A 15,207-nucleotide genomic window follows, 5' to 3' on the forward strand; every position below is an offset into this window, starting at 1 on the left:
TTGTCCTATACTTGTCCTATAGGGAAATTTCCCTTTTGATGTCGGTTCAGTAATCCATACCAACAGGTAGCATTAGTTACCTTTTCTTAGTGCTTATTCTGAGGGAGGAATAAGATTAGGACTTTTTTTTCCGTGTTTTTATGGAAGTGACCTATAATAAGATAGCCACTTATGGACTGGTCTTTGAGCATGTGTTCTGGAGAAGGCTTTGGCTTGTGGGCAGAATAGTCTAGGACTTACCTCCGCATGCAAGTTGTTTCCTGCATATGTACCTCCTCCTGGAGAGCTGAAATATGGGCTGTGAACAATGTATGCTCATTCGTAGAAATTTTGCTCATCACTTCTTGTCACAAGTTGCCGTGCTGCATTCCTGGTTGTAAGTAAGATAGGAACATTTCAGCATTAGGTGAAGTGATTCTTGTAATTAGTGCGTCAGTTCAAGTGTCCTATTCCACACTGTTCATGGAATGCATTGTGCAAGGAGCTGAAACAAAGAAAAATAAAATTACAGTTAGTTCACATGGCAGCTGTGGTCTTTATGGCTCAAGACATAAAGGGAATATTTGTGCCTCAGTCCAATTATCCTGTAGTTCAATATGGGTTTCCAGTATGAGAAAGATCACTGGCTTGCCTTGAATCAACCCTGTTAAATGCTTAGGTGAAATGCATATAGACGTGTCTGTATGGGCTACTACATAGCGAAAATTATGCTTTATTTACAAACTTTCCAAATATTAGGGTTTGGAGGGAATGGCTGTTACCATATCCATACATAAATGAACAGGGAAAAGTGTTTTTCCTTAGATTATCTAAGAAAATGAAGTTAAAAAATGATAGTTGATCAGCCGTATCAATACTGATCTCTACTCTTGGACAGCCATTTTATTGAAACATGGGGACACTGAATAGAATTATAGCTTTCCAGCCAGTCTTAAATGTTTTCAGGCATTTCCAATGTTGGGAGCTGCTGAAAATAATGATGTGCTGAAAAGAAGGGCATGTGCTGAAAGGAGGGGCTTTCTTTCACTCTAACAAATTATTTCTCAGTAACTCGGAGACTTGTACCTCATCAAATGCATTCTCTGTAATTTTGGTGGTGGTGGTGTGCACACTCTCATACAGCCTTTCTTTGTGTAGCCCCACTTATGTTTGTTAAAGTGGTATGTGGGATTTGTGTCCAATGTGAATTTTTTTTTAAGCTCATTTTTTAAAGCACATTTTAAGACAAAGTGCAGCTGTTGCTAGCTAACTGTTCCTAATATTCCACTCATATTCTTGCTAATGTTGGACGTTCTCACAACCTTCTCTAATGTGTATGAATGATGAACATTCATGTTGTAGATAGCAGGATTATTATTTGTATGGCAGTACCTGAAGCTCCACCTCATACTTCAGGCATATGCAGACAACGTGAAAAGATAGGACTTGTTCAGAGAACTTTATGAAGTGATCATGAGTATTACTGTGACCTATTGAATGGTTTGGAGTTAGACATCTCTACAGCATAGACTAAACCAGATGGTAAAGCAGCATTTCTAGTAGTTTGAGTAAATTTAGTCACATTATAAACAGTAATTCAAAACAGATGGACACATTGCCCAGTGCTCATGAAGGAGTGGCCTTTCTTCTAAGTCCTCTATATAGAGAGATAAATATATCTAAAATATACTAAAATAACTCCTGCTTATTTTATTTAATTTTGGAGCTATCATGAAGGATCTTTTTACATGTAGTTCAATAGATAAACCTTACAGTTCATTTAAATGCTAGTAATCTTTCTTTCTCTTTTTTTAAACAAGTCACGATTGAGTCAGATCTTGCTGTCCATTATGTGGCACACGTTGACCATGCAAGTTAAAGGTTTCTTGAACAGCAGTGGAGAGCAACCTGTATTTTTCTTCTAAAATATGATCTTTCCAATTTGAGGTAGAAGCACAGTACCAGGAAAGTGTAAGAAAACTGGCACCAACCTGTACTAATTGCATCAGAAAGAGGAATGCGGTCTTCAGGTTCTTTTATAAAGATTAGATCTATTTAAACTAATAGGACCTATTTAAACCAATAAAATAAGGCCAAATAAAGACTATATGGACTCTCAAAACACTTTCCCTGGGTGAATTTTACCTCAACACATAGTCATTAGTTGAAAAATACAGAGAATTATAAATAAATTAGTGAAGAGGAAAGATGGGTTATCAAAAATGGCTAAGTGATTTGCTGACTTCACTGAGACTTTTGTCTGATTAAATAAAGAATTTTGGAAAGGCAGAGGATTTGCTTACGAGAGGATAAAGTAAGTAGCTGGTCCAATTTGGTACAGGTTTCATTAATTTTCATGGAAATCTGATTAAAAAACCTGTTAGAACTGTGTGAGTCTAAGAATTGATCCTTTGAATCAAACTATATCTATATTTAGATTGTTGACATAAATAACTGAGTTGTTCCAGTTTCTTTAAAATTAGATGATGTGCTGAGGGAGGCTTAGTTATTGCAGCTCCACTGTATTCCTTGAGTTACACTTTCTTCTGGCTGCTTGGCTACATCTAGTGCACAGATTTCCTTGTATGCTGTGTTGTTGACCATGGCAAACCTGAAACAACTTCTTGTTACTTTATAATGTGTATGCATTTAATGTGCCTCTTTTTGTTGGAAAAAACCCCTTTTCCTCAGGACTGTTTATCATCCTTGTTTTTACAAACATGGTAGTAGAAGAAAAACATTATTTTGCAAAAGTATAACAAGGTTTATAGCCAAAACACTGGCCTGAATTAACATCATATTGCTCAACTTCTAAGCCAAGGCTTCCTCTCATTACAAGTCTGAGTAATGCAGTGTTAAATCAGAGCCATAAAATTCTGTAGTAAGATTGCTTTATTTTCAGATACTATTTAAAGGAAGGACTAGTTAGAAACATGGGAATCTGAGGCAGCCACCCCTAGCAAACAGGGAAAATACAATCTTGCTAAGAAAATTGGACCCTGGCAGCACTGCATGCATGGCACAGCTCAGAGGCCAGTGCTTTAACTGTCTGAATTAAATGATGCCAGGCACTGTCTTTCCTATGTGCTTTTGAAGCTCATCTTTTCTGCGTTCAAACAGGGGAGTACAGGTCCATAGGCAAACCACTGTGCTTCTAGCTAACCATTTGCAAGTACCTGATAAATTCAATTAATTAATACAGTGTTATGAGGTAACTGGTGTATGCCAGCTGCAGCTTATCAACTAATTGCCACGTTAACAGACGGCTGACAGTTCATGGTGTTGCATTACCAGGCTGCCAGACAAGGGAGATAACTTTTTAGATTGTGTTTCCTAGCAATCAGTACAGTGTGAATTTTCTTGTCTCTTGCATACCTAGTAGTAGGGCTGTTAATGCTAGTTTTCAGCTGCTTGCTAGCACTTAATTTAAACCTCTGTAGAAACTTTGGGTTTTTTTCGGTGTGTGACTAGTCATTTGACAGCCTGCAAAGTGGCAGGTGAATGCTGACAAGTTTGAGAACTAGTTATTCTCTAAGGATATTGCTCATAAATAGAAGCAGGGAAAACTCAAGGCAAAAGTACCCTGTAATGAGGATGCATGTACCTGAAATAGTCTGACCTTAGGCTGTCTCATTCTAAGTATATAAAGACCTGAATGAAACCTTATTCTGTGGGGCTGACATGCTATGCTGGCCCACAGGTTTCAAAACCCGCTCTTCTCCTGAGGTTAAGAGCTGTAGTCTAGATTTTGGACTTTGAGAGTTTACATTTAAGCTGGTTTAAACAGTAGATTGTGATATAGATATAGCACATGTTGTGAACACAGCATTTAAATAGTTACAGAAAAGGGGTAAATGAAAGGAAAGATGGAAGTGGTGAGAACGTGAGAATTATTCAGAAATAAGACAAAGCTTTGTAGATACATCAAACTTTTTCTTTGCACTAATATAAGAGACACCAGTGTTGTTTTATAGAGTATGATGAGAGAAGCAAAGATAAATAAGGTGGTCTTATTAATATTTTTATATTTTTGATATTATTGTGAGAAAAAGAACAAGAAAAAAACACAAAGTGTAATTTATATCAATCCTGAGGCCCATTTATCCTTCTCTCTCATCCCCAGAGAAGCATATGATGCCTTGGCAGTAGCAAGATTCAGGCTGAACAAGTGTAGCTATACCCAGAAGTTGTATCGGAGCCTCTTTTTGGTGGATTTAGCGTGGTGTTTGTAGCAGTCAGGTTTCCAAAATATGTGCTTCCAAAGTATGTGCACATATATTCTGGATGTCTTGAAAGCCTGGGCCCTTCTCTTCTCAGGCACATTATCAGCTTCCTCAGTAATGGATCTGACTTGTTGATGACAGTATTTAGAATAAGTTGAATGCAGTGTGCTTTCAGCTCTGTCATTCAAGCCATATATATAATATCTGAGGCACAGAAATATACCTCTTCATGTAGTAGTAGCTGGTTAGTGGAGTAAGATGCTCAGGGAATCACCCACAGTTGCGAAGATGGATTATGGGTATCTACCCCTCAAGCTCATTTCATGACCAATAATCATTCCTTGCTCTGCAGGCCAAGCCATCAGATCTCCCACGCTTTACTACATTTTGGTGCTCCCTTGCAGAAAACCAGTTCTTAGTTTAGGCAGTTTGGGTTTTGTCTGTTTTTAATCTCTGTACAGTAAAAGAAGATAAAACAGCAAGCACTGAAACCTTGGTCCTACTAAGCACAGTGGCAAATCTTTCACCAAGTTCACTGGGGACTGAATGTCTCTGCCACTGACACTGCAGGGTTTTGGTAGAATGAAACCAGTCTAACAGCTGCCACCAAAAAGGTATATTCCCAGTGCCCCTGCCCTTTCCTTGCAATAACCCTGGTGTTCATCTGACTCTTCAGACAGCTAGAGCCGCAGGCAACTACAACAGATACTGATTTATCTGTCTGAATTGGTTCCCCATGATTAGAACAGCTTAGCTCTAGCTTGAAAACAGGCTATCAGTATTATATATTTTTTTGTCTTTTCTTATCTTATTTGCAAAAGGATTTAATTTTTTTTTCCATTTAGGAATGCTTCAGTTTAAGAACTAGACCACCCACTGGCTGCTGATCAGTCAAAATTTCTGAAGTGAAGTAACAAATTACTGAAGCTTCCCCAGAACACACAAAAAACCAGGATAAATTACTTCATGTAGAAAAGAAAGAAGCAGAGATGCAAAGGTGAATGACAAATGTAGGAGTGGGGAGAGGCAGGATTGACAGCTGAACTGGTAAAAGAAGAGAGGATCCATATTGTGGGGGGAGGAATACTGAAAGAGGAGCAGTACACATGAAAATGTTAAAACATATTAATAAAAAGACTCGCAGCACAGAGATGAAAAGACTGCTAAAAACATTAAGTGATATTTTGATTTATATTTTACAGTTTGGCTAAAATTAAATTTTGTTTTGTGGAAAATCTCTTCACAAAAGCTTCTTATTAAACTGTGTGAAATATTCCCCTCAGCTCTGTGGAGCATATTTACTTAAAAAATCCATTGTTTTGGCATGCTCTGTAAATTACCACTGTGGTACCAACTAACCTTTCTCCCTTGAGACTTACTGTGATATACAAAGAAGATTTAGACAATAACCCTCCCACCTTTCAACCACAGAGAAAAATGTTTCCTGGAAAACCTACAGTCCTAAGGAGTCAGTACGACTTCAGTAAATGATTTGAAGTCAATATCTGGCAAATCATTGCACTTGGAAGTGAATACTATATTCTGTGCAAAGAAGGAATGTTTAGCTTTCTAGTAAAACAACAACTGCTTTTAGCTGAGGATGATGTTTTGCTGCTAGGCTACTTTTAGCAACAGCTAAGTTAGTTAATGTCACTTTAGAGTCGTTTTAATATGTTATATCTTTCGTTCTGAGAAACCTCAAGATTTCAGTTTGTAGGAAGTAAAGAATCTGTCTTTGCACACTGAGGAGTAGTAGAACAGATACTCTAATAATTTTCTCTTCTACGCATTTGAAATGGGTAGGTTGTTGTCTTGTTCCCTCAGACCTGGAAAGCATCAGACAGATTTGTTATAAAAATATATATTGGTGTGAGTCTGCGATAGTAAATGTAGCTCATGGATAGCTGCTCCACTCACAGTCACCACACCTTTCCACCACACCACTGTTGGGTGTGCAGACACACAAGCACACAAGTCGCAGCTTCCATTCTCACTGAATCATTACGTTGTAATCTCTTTGACCAAGCACTCTGCACATGTGTGTATGTGCAGTTAGCAGTGCAGCTAGCGTTGTGGTACCCCTCTCAGGTGGATTGGGTTGTGCCTTTGGATATAGACGTGAACAAGAGCAGGTGCATTAACTGCTCATCAGAAGGATGTATAGTATGGGAGGCAGAAGGTCTGTAGGACCACACTCAAGGCAGAGTTTCCCTTTCGTTATTGTCTTGTTCCAAGTCAAGTGGCAATTTGTCATTGAGCTATAGCAATTACACGTGGAATCGCCTCCTTCTCCTTCCCTCCCGTGACAGCTCAGTTGTTGCTGGACATCCCCTAGGGAGCCCGTTCTTGCCTCCCTTCAAGAGCCAGTCAAGGCTGGGCAGGAAGCGAGCAGGCTGCAATACCCTTGTATTCAGGGCCAGCATGGGTTTGAGTTTAGTCTCTTGCACAAGATTATGGCAGAGCCTCACCCTGTTTTTTTTTTTTTTTTTTAACAGTTGGGCTCTATCTAACCCACAAGTTCAGCAGAGGAAGCACTGGGATTTGTTTTTCAGACATGTTCTTTGTAATGCAATATGTTGAAATTGCAGTGTGAGATCAAAAAACAGCTCACCAGTATCCAGCAATGCTAGAGAAAGTCGACCGCAAGCAGGTCTACAATGATAGCACACAGAGTGAAAATTAATACGTGTCCTGTAAATAATTGCCTTCATGCCTCATTGCAAATGTAGTAGTTAAACATTCTTGTCTTGTGAGTAATTTCCTATTCACAGTTTGTGGGAAAGCATAAATGTAAAGAAAATGGGTTTGGGGTCTTTTTGCTGTTTTTTTGTTTTGTTTTGTTTTTAAATTTGCTAATTTCAATTCTTGAGCACCATGGGAGCCTGCAATTCCAATTTTCTTTTCACAGTATTAGTGAAAACTGGGTACTGAAAATAGTCAGATTTTTCCCTTTAAATTTTAAACCACTTAGAAGTACAGTCAGGAATAATAACTTTCTAATCCATTATTACACAACATAGAACCGTGGTCAATTGCTATTATTTCATGCAAAGTTTTTCATAAGTGGTAGAAGAGTTTTTTAAAAATCAGTCTGTTCTAAGCTGGTCTTTGAGGCAATCCAGAAAGGCTGATCATGCACTGTTGAAAGGAAGACTTCTAAGTATGCATCAGAGCAGTTGGTTTAAGAATGGATCATTGCATGACAAGATGACTTACATTTCCTATCACTGTTATGGTATGGTCTGAGCATAATCACAATATTTATGGTCTTCTGTTCTTCCTCACTGAACCATCCTCAACTTAGTATAGAAAGCTTTAGGTGTTGTTTGTGTTTGGTTCTTAATTATTGGGGATCTTTTTATTATGTTGCATCTTGATTAGCCTCCAAGGTATTTAGCTTCTCATCTACAATCTGAAACTTCATCTAGGATGAAGTTAGTGTCTTTCAGATGCTGCAGAGACTGAGGTTACCTTCAGCGTAGTAGCCAGGGTTACCCGTAGACATCCCTCTACTGTTGTACTAGGAGCCAATGGCTCTGCCTGATTCAGCTGCAAGGATGCTAGGGAAGAAAACTGCACTGGGTGTTTTTCAAAGAGTTTGGAAGCGAAGCGCAAGATTTCAATGAACCTATAGTGGCCACTCTCTGTCCCTTGAGATCATCTGTTGTTCCTGCGCACATAGTTCCTCCTCTCTTCTAGAGGAGAAAAAAAAAAAAAAAACCGATAGGTGTGATACCCCTTGAGCACCCCAGTCTGTCAAATCAAGGTTGTGCTTAAATGAAAGGCAGCTGTTTCAGCAACGTTATGGGATGTGGATTTGTTTATTTATGTGCATTTCAGAGAAAGCATAGGCTGACCTTTGTGCAGAGCTTACATCTGAGGATAAGACACTTCTTGCTTGTAGCATGTGTTTCCTTGAGCATCGCCTACCTGAAATGCTCACTGACAAACCTATGTGCTTTGTAAAAATGTCCTCTTATTTCTTGTTCTTCATTTGTCCTGGGAGGCCCTGCTAGATTAAAGGCATGTTTTAAGTTAAAAGAAAAAAAGGAGGAAATCATTTCCCTTGCTGAACTGCCCCTTTTGCAAAAGACCAAACAAATATATCAAATTTACCAAACAGGTGCTTTGAAAATGTTGCAAGTTTAAATAACATTAAGGTAGTGGTTGAATCTTCCTCAGACAGATGGGATAAATTAAATAACTGTGAAAATGTTCTTAAAAATAAAAGGATGCCATCAGGTGAAAGACAAGAGTTTGGGTAATGCTGAAAAATACTCCTTACTCCTGTAAGCAAGCTGTGAAGTGTGATTTAGTGGACATTAATAGTAAAGGTAGTTGACAGCATTTGGCCCAGATGTCTGTATTCTAAAGAGAAAGAGCAGCCTTTAGTCCATCAGGTATTGAAAGAGTTTATTCAGTAGCTTCAATTATTTCTCAGACAGAAATTAATTTCCGGAATTCACATGCAGTAAGATAAGACTTTGTCTCATTTTCATTGACTATAGAAATACTCAGGAGTCTTTATTCTGCAACAATGCATTGTCTCTTGTAAAACAATAAATGATACCCTATGCATAGGAGAATTTCCATTTACTACAATAGCTACAATGAAGAAACAGGATATAATATAGTCGCTGACTACTTTGAGACAGACCCCATTTCTTAGTAAGGTAGCATCTACCCTGAAATGAGGGGGAAAAAAATTTCAGCCTTCTGAAGTGAAACTTCAAGATATTTTGTGTAGTGGTAGAAAAGACCAATTGTACCAACTTGTAACAGCTAAGAACTTTCAGGGAAAAAATATATAAACTTAAAATACTATTTGACATGAATGACAGTTTTCTTGAGTCTTACTGTGGTGCTTCTGTTCTTTCAGCCAAATAAAATGTCACCTTCTTTAAACCTGTGTGGGCTAACTGCCAGGAAGTGGTGTTTTAACTCTAAGAACACAAATTACTGATGAATAAATTATGAGTAATACCAAGGTGGCGAGGGAGCTAAATTCTTTTCGGGTTCCATGGCTTTTTGCTGTGTTTTATTATTCATAGATCAGTTGTGGATATCTGTAGCTGGTGGCTGCTTTTCAGTCTGTTTGTCCAAACTTGCTGCAATTGTCTGACCAGTATTTATAGTTTATGTGGCGTTACCTTTAATTTAGGGTCCTTAAAATCGTTGTCTTCCCATCGTGTCCTTACAGTACAAAAAGGTGACTATGGGGCATTGTATGCTTTCGTGCACCTTGAACAAGAGGTTTGCCAATAATTAATACATTTCTCTAAAATACTGGTTGTAGGCGAGGCCTGACAAAGCTAACCTTATGCATGTATTCTAATCCTAGTGTTTAATAATACTCCTAGTTAGCATTTACATTATACTGAGAGCATTTTCAGCCATGCATAATGATTTAAAAGGCAGTTTTTATGAGCCAACCTGGATGCTTAATGGCAGTGTTCTGCACTGCTCAGTGGGAAACCTAGGGTTCACTCACTGCTCTTTCTTGCTCCTGAGTTCAACCAGGGCTGGAAGTGCTGAGAATACACACCCTCTCAGGATTTTGGAAATGCTGGTATAATCGTAGGAATATTGCACAGATCCAGACACTTCAGTTTTGTCCAAGACACTTGCTAAGTTAGAGAAGAAGGTCCATCTCTCATATCCCCACTGGAAGAGATTCTATACACACACCTGCAGCAAAGTGCTATAAAGGAAGGAGATCATGACTCTATAAGTATTGTGTGTGCTGTGAGCATTTAACCTGGTAATTCCTCCTGAAATTACTTATTCTATTTCACTCTACATGGCCATGTAAGGATATAAAATGTGCCAGACAACAGAATAGTCCCTATCAAGGAAGCTTTATAGCCTTAAGGCATGGGTCAGTTCAATTCATATCATAACTGAGAAGAACAGAATCTGGCCTAAGAAGTGGGTTCTTAGAAGGCTGAGCCCTTGCTTAATATAATTTGGGAGGGCTTTTTTCTGAGGATAAGAGTTGCTTGAAGGAATGACTGGTATTGGCATCAGTGAAGAAAAGAGGAAATAAGAGAAGTTGAATGAAGAACTGGTCTAGAGTATAGCCATACTCAAGGAGGAGTCGATGAATTAGAAAAGAGATGGTAGAGTTGCGTAGCACTCTAAAAGAAAGAAAAGTAAATATAATTAATTTGAAAACAAAAATCATCAGGAAGAAAGGAGAAATTGAGAGGCTTGTTGAAGGGAGACTAGAGAAGAACTGAGGACATCTTATTTGTAGCAAACTTATTGGCTGCTAGCATTTGTTATAAAGGAGAATTTTGATTTTTTCCCCAATCCTGTTTGCTCACCTTATTATCACTGTCCTCTCAGTAAGTACTATGGCATTATTTTTTGTTCTTCACAAAACACCGTGCACTTTAGAGTGTGCTTGATGCATTCTACCAAGTGACCTAGGTTCTCTGTGTTTCAAAGCACTACATGAAACTGGTATTTTAAAACTGAACTTTTTTGGTATGAACAGACCAACTAGATAGCCGAGCACGCAAAGTAACTCTTGCTATTGTCAAATTAGAGAGAGAGAGAGAGTGTTCATTTCCTCCCAGAAGTCAGTGTTCTGGCATTTAAATTGTGGTACGCCTGTTATTCAGGCATTCTTTGCTTAATAACAACAGTTGGACAAATGATACTTTCAAAGGCGAAAATGAGATTTCTCTTGCTCTCCTTTTTCTCATTTAAAAGCCTGTTTGCTTACCCTGACAGACATGAAAATGGAACAGGTGGCAGACCTGAATGTTTTAGGACCATTAGAGCAGGGTACATTGATAGACAGGCCTGACCTCGCGAGTGTGATGTGCAAGATGCACATTCGTAGTGGGTAGATATGACTAACTCCTCTGTGCAAACTCAATAATAACCTCTCCCTTATTTCATTATTTACCTACAGCAAATCCTACCAGGGCAGGAGGAGGAAGGGAGTACCCTGGCTCATCTGAGGTGATTCGTGAATCCAGCAGCACAACAGGCATGGTAGTTGGAATCGTGGCTGCAGCAGCACTGTGCATCCTCATTCTCCTGTATGCGATGTACAAGTACAGGAACCGAGACGAAGGATCGTATCATGTAGATGAGAGTCGAAACTACATCAGTAACTCAGCACAATCCAATGGGGCTGTGATCAAGGAGAAGCAGCCCAACAGTGCTAAAAGCTCCAACAAAAACAAGAAAAATAAGGATAAGGAGTACTATGTCTGATCTCAACATCTAAAAGAACGCTTGTATAGAAATAGTCTTCATTTTATCTGAGACATAATACAAACTTATTTACTTTACTTTTTATGAAGCACATACAAAAACAAAAAAAAAGACAGGGAATGCAATCAGAAAGGAAAGACTGTTTTTAAAAACAAGCATTTCATGCTCTTGTTTTTCAGAAACAGGAGCTGATAAATTCCCTATCATCCACAGTGTTTTCATTTACTCTGCCTGTCTTTATGTTGCTGGAACATTTCTGAGAGACAATGATGATACCACGCATTCATAAAGCAAGGAGTATTACTACAACATCGAGGCACAATATGAAACAAAACAAATAAAAAAAAACAAAACAGGAAAAAAACGAAAAAAAAGAAGCTACCTATGATTCTGGATTTAGCCAAAGTGCTAGCGCTTTCATGAGAAGTAAGTTAGTCTTATTGTCAGAGAAGACTGTCATTATATATGGTGACTCAACAAGCAAACATAAAGAGTTTGCCGTCTGGTGCAGTGAAGCAGTGATTGGAAACTTGCATTTGAAACAAAGTGCTGGCTTTTCTGAAGACTTACGTAGAAGTACTTTCAAAAAGCCCCTTTCTGGTTGTGAGGAAAATAGTACGGAGGCCTTATTTTCAAAAACAAAAACAAAAACATGGAATATAAGGCACATTTCCACAAAAAAAAAAAAAAAAAAAACAAGAGGGCATAGATGCAATCATTGGGAAATTTTCATGCACGCTTAATATGTTATTACATATGTTTATATAAAAAACACATCTATATGTGCTTTCTGGACTGTGATAAGTGATGTTTTATAGCCTGTTGTATAGAAAATGCAAACTATATCTGCTCTTCAGCCATTTTTGGTAAACTCAATGTTATAAGTGTTGCTAGGTATAGAGAGTTTTATGACATCTGGAGCAACAGACATACTTCAGTTTTTTGCAGCCATTATAAATTGTCACCGATTTCTTCCTTTCCTTTTTTTTTTTTAATTTACAGTGTAGTGGTTATACTAAGGGGGATGTGTATGAATGTATATAAGAGTCAGCTAATTTTTTTCTTACCTGTACAGCCTCTATTCTGTTGCGATCAAGTTTTAGTAGTTTGTATGAAAGAAGTGGACTAGAAAGCAAAAATATATATCTACTGTAATTTCTCTTCTCCCTCCTATCCCTATCTCTTGCCCCTGATATGCATCAATGAAGTTGATCAGAATGGCCAATTTTCCTGGAAATATACACTCATTAATTAGCTAAATATTTAGTGACTTAAAGTGGCCTTTGGCTTCCAGTCAAAGCTTCACTATTGAAGAACATGGTTTGCCTTACAGAAACCTTGTTCTTAAGAAATTATGAGAATGATGAATTTCTTGAGAATCTTAGGAAGTGTCATATAGTGTTTATCTGGCATTCTGCTACAGCTGCGAGTAGTAAAAGATCTAAAAAAAACCATTTTGCTTATCCAGGCTGATTCTACTGCAGAATTTACCCCTTTCTCCAAAAAGGAAATAAACTTGAGGTGCATGATAATATGTTTCAAGGGTGGGCATTTTGACATACGAAAAAGTATTTTCAGCTAAACTGATTGTGTAGTATTGCAAGACATCATAACCAGACAAATATAAGTTGATCATATTTTAAGGTAACACATAGCTTTTCTTACATATATAAAATTTTAATGCATTTAGTTAAACATATTAAATATAATGCTATAACTTACATGTTAAGTTTTTTTAGTATTGTTCCATTAGGTTCACAGCAATAAATCATAGTGTAACATTTCATTTACATGAAAGTTCAAAGGGAATATATTAGAGAGAGGGTAGCTCAATAGAAATCAACCGAATCATTGGAAAACCTCCTGGGAGGAATATGGATGTTCACACTTTACAGGCAGAAGAGGGAATATAAATTAGCTTTAAACATCAGGCACAACACGTTTTGATGTGTGTTATTCACGTAGCTAATGAAAAACACTGAAAACTGGTACGGCTATCTATCTGAGAGTCAGAGCACTTTAAAAATACATGTAGCTGACATGAAAACGCTTCTCTTGGAGGTTGACCAACACATCAAGGTGTATTACATCACATTTGTAAAAGGGTTTTATTTTCATTAAACATTTACAGAAAAATGAGACCACATTCACAAAATCCATCCCAAATTCATTTCATAGATCATTATTCACCTGTGGTATTCATGATTTCTCCCACCTTTACAAGACAGCTGTACTCAGGGAAAGGTAGGATCAGATACACTGAAGGTCATTGCTGAAAGCATGAGACTTCAGCTAGAGGGGGAGAAGAAGAAGTTGAAAGCCAGGTGATGCTCAGAATTAAAGGACATCAGTGTTTAAAGGTATGTGGAAGAACAAGAATAATGTAAAGACAGGAGATTGGACATGACACAGTATGGTTTGGGCAAGATGAAATGGTTTTTTCACCTTGATATTGATTGTATTAATTAAGCAGCATGGTCAGGTCAACTTCCAGGCAGTTTGGTAGATTAATCTTTAACTAAATCCATACATCAAGGAAAAAAGATCTGTTACTACTATAATAAGCAAACACAATTTTAATACTGTTTCTGAAGGTTCTCCTTTTTCTCTTTAATTTCATAATTTAACAAAAAACAAATATGGACATTTCAGAAGTGTCAGTAAGTGGATTAAAGTTCCTTTGTGTTTAAAAACAAACAAAACAAACACAAACACCCATAAAACAACTACCTAATAGAAAATTGGATCCTTTCTCTATAATAACTAATTTGTCTGACTGAGATGGCTTCATTTCTATGACTGTATTGTGTTGCCTTTTTTAACAAAACACTAAATAATGTGTGAAACTATTTCAACCCTAAGACATTGAAGAGAGGCCCAATGCCCCTAACCTTATAGTGCTTTCTGTGATAGATATTTACGATTTTTTTTATTTGTTGCAAGGCCAATTTATTCATTATTGGAAATGCTAAGCAAGTGGAATTTACTGTTTTGTTAATAAAAATGTTTCTTAATACAAATGTTGGCTTGTTTCTTCTCTTGCCTTTTGATTTGGAGTATGTGTTTATCTTACAGCAGTGACAACAAAAAAGTTGAGGGTGGTATAAAGTTACAGACATTCATGTTAGGAAACAGTGACCTCAGCGTTCTTTGTGCACTAAAATGAGAACCTTCAATTCTTGTGTTCCGCACTTTACAGTAATGCCTTGTTTTGTTTTGGCATACAAGTATTTCATTTGGAATTTTCCATTTTTTTTTTTTTTTATTATTTTTAATCAGGAACTTAAATCTTGGTGTTCCCCTTCCCTCCCAGCCCCCGGAATGAAAAAAGAGTTCCCTTCCTTTTCTACCACTTTTTTTCTGGTTGAAAGAACATGGCAGAAGGTAAGGTGATGAGATAAAAAGTTAAAACTGAAAATATTTTCTCTTGTCTGGAAGATGGTTTGACATTAAGGATCTGAAATATACTAATTTTTCCATTAAAAAATTCCTAGATAATAATTACAAAATTTCAACCAGAGCTAATCCATTACATGAGTATTTTCCTATTTAGCAAGGCATTTAAATTCTTGGCTAACTTCAAGCAAGCATCTAATCCTACTGATTTAAGCAAGTGTCTAAAGTTGCCTAAATGCTTTGCTGAATGGGGATGGAGTTAAGCTTCTGGATCTAAACTCCAAATAGAATTTAAGTATGCATCTTCTTTTATCACATCAGTAGCTTCTTTGACTTCAATAAGATTTATTCATCTGCTTAGTTAGGTATAGAATTAAGT

General features: G+C 37.4%; 1 protein-coding gene across 24 annotated transcripts in view; it reads left to right on the top strand.

Moving 5' to 3' along the window:
• The window catches only part of NRXN1 (neurexin 1), a 719,531-nt gene extending 705,079 nt beyond the window's left edge, over positions 1-14,452 (top strand). For all 24 annotated transcript variants that reach the window (XM_064509774.1, XM_064509775.1, XM_064509766.1 and 21 more), the window contains one exon: positions 11,125-14,452. In XM_064509774.1, the coding sequence (XP_064365844.1) occupies positions 11,125-11,432 (308 nt within the window). In that variant the 3' untranslated portion in view covers positions 11,433-14,452. The remainder of the gene's footprint in view (positions 1-11,124) is intronic.
• The last annotated feature ends 755 nt before the right edge of the window (positions 14,453-15,207 follow it).

This window comes from Dromaius novaehollandiae, chromosome 3 (genome assembly GCF_036370855.1).
Source record: "Dromaius novaehollandiae isolate bDroNov1 chromosome 3, bDroNov1.hap1, whole genome shotgun sequence".
In the NCBI taxonomy this organism is placed as follows: domain Eukaryota; kingdom Metazoa; phylum Chordata; class Aves; order Casuariiformes; family Dromaiidae; genus Dromaius; species Dromaius novaehollandiae.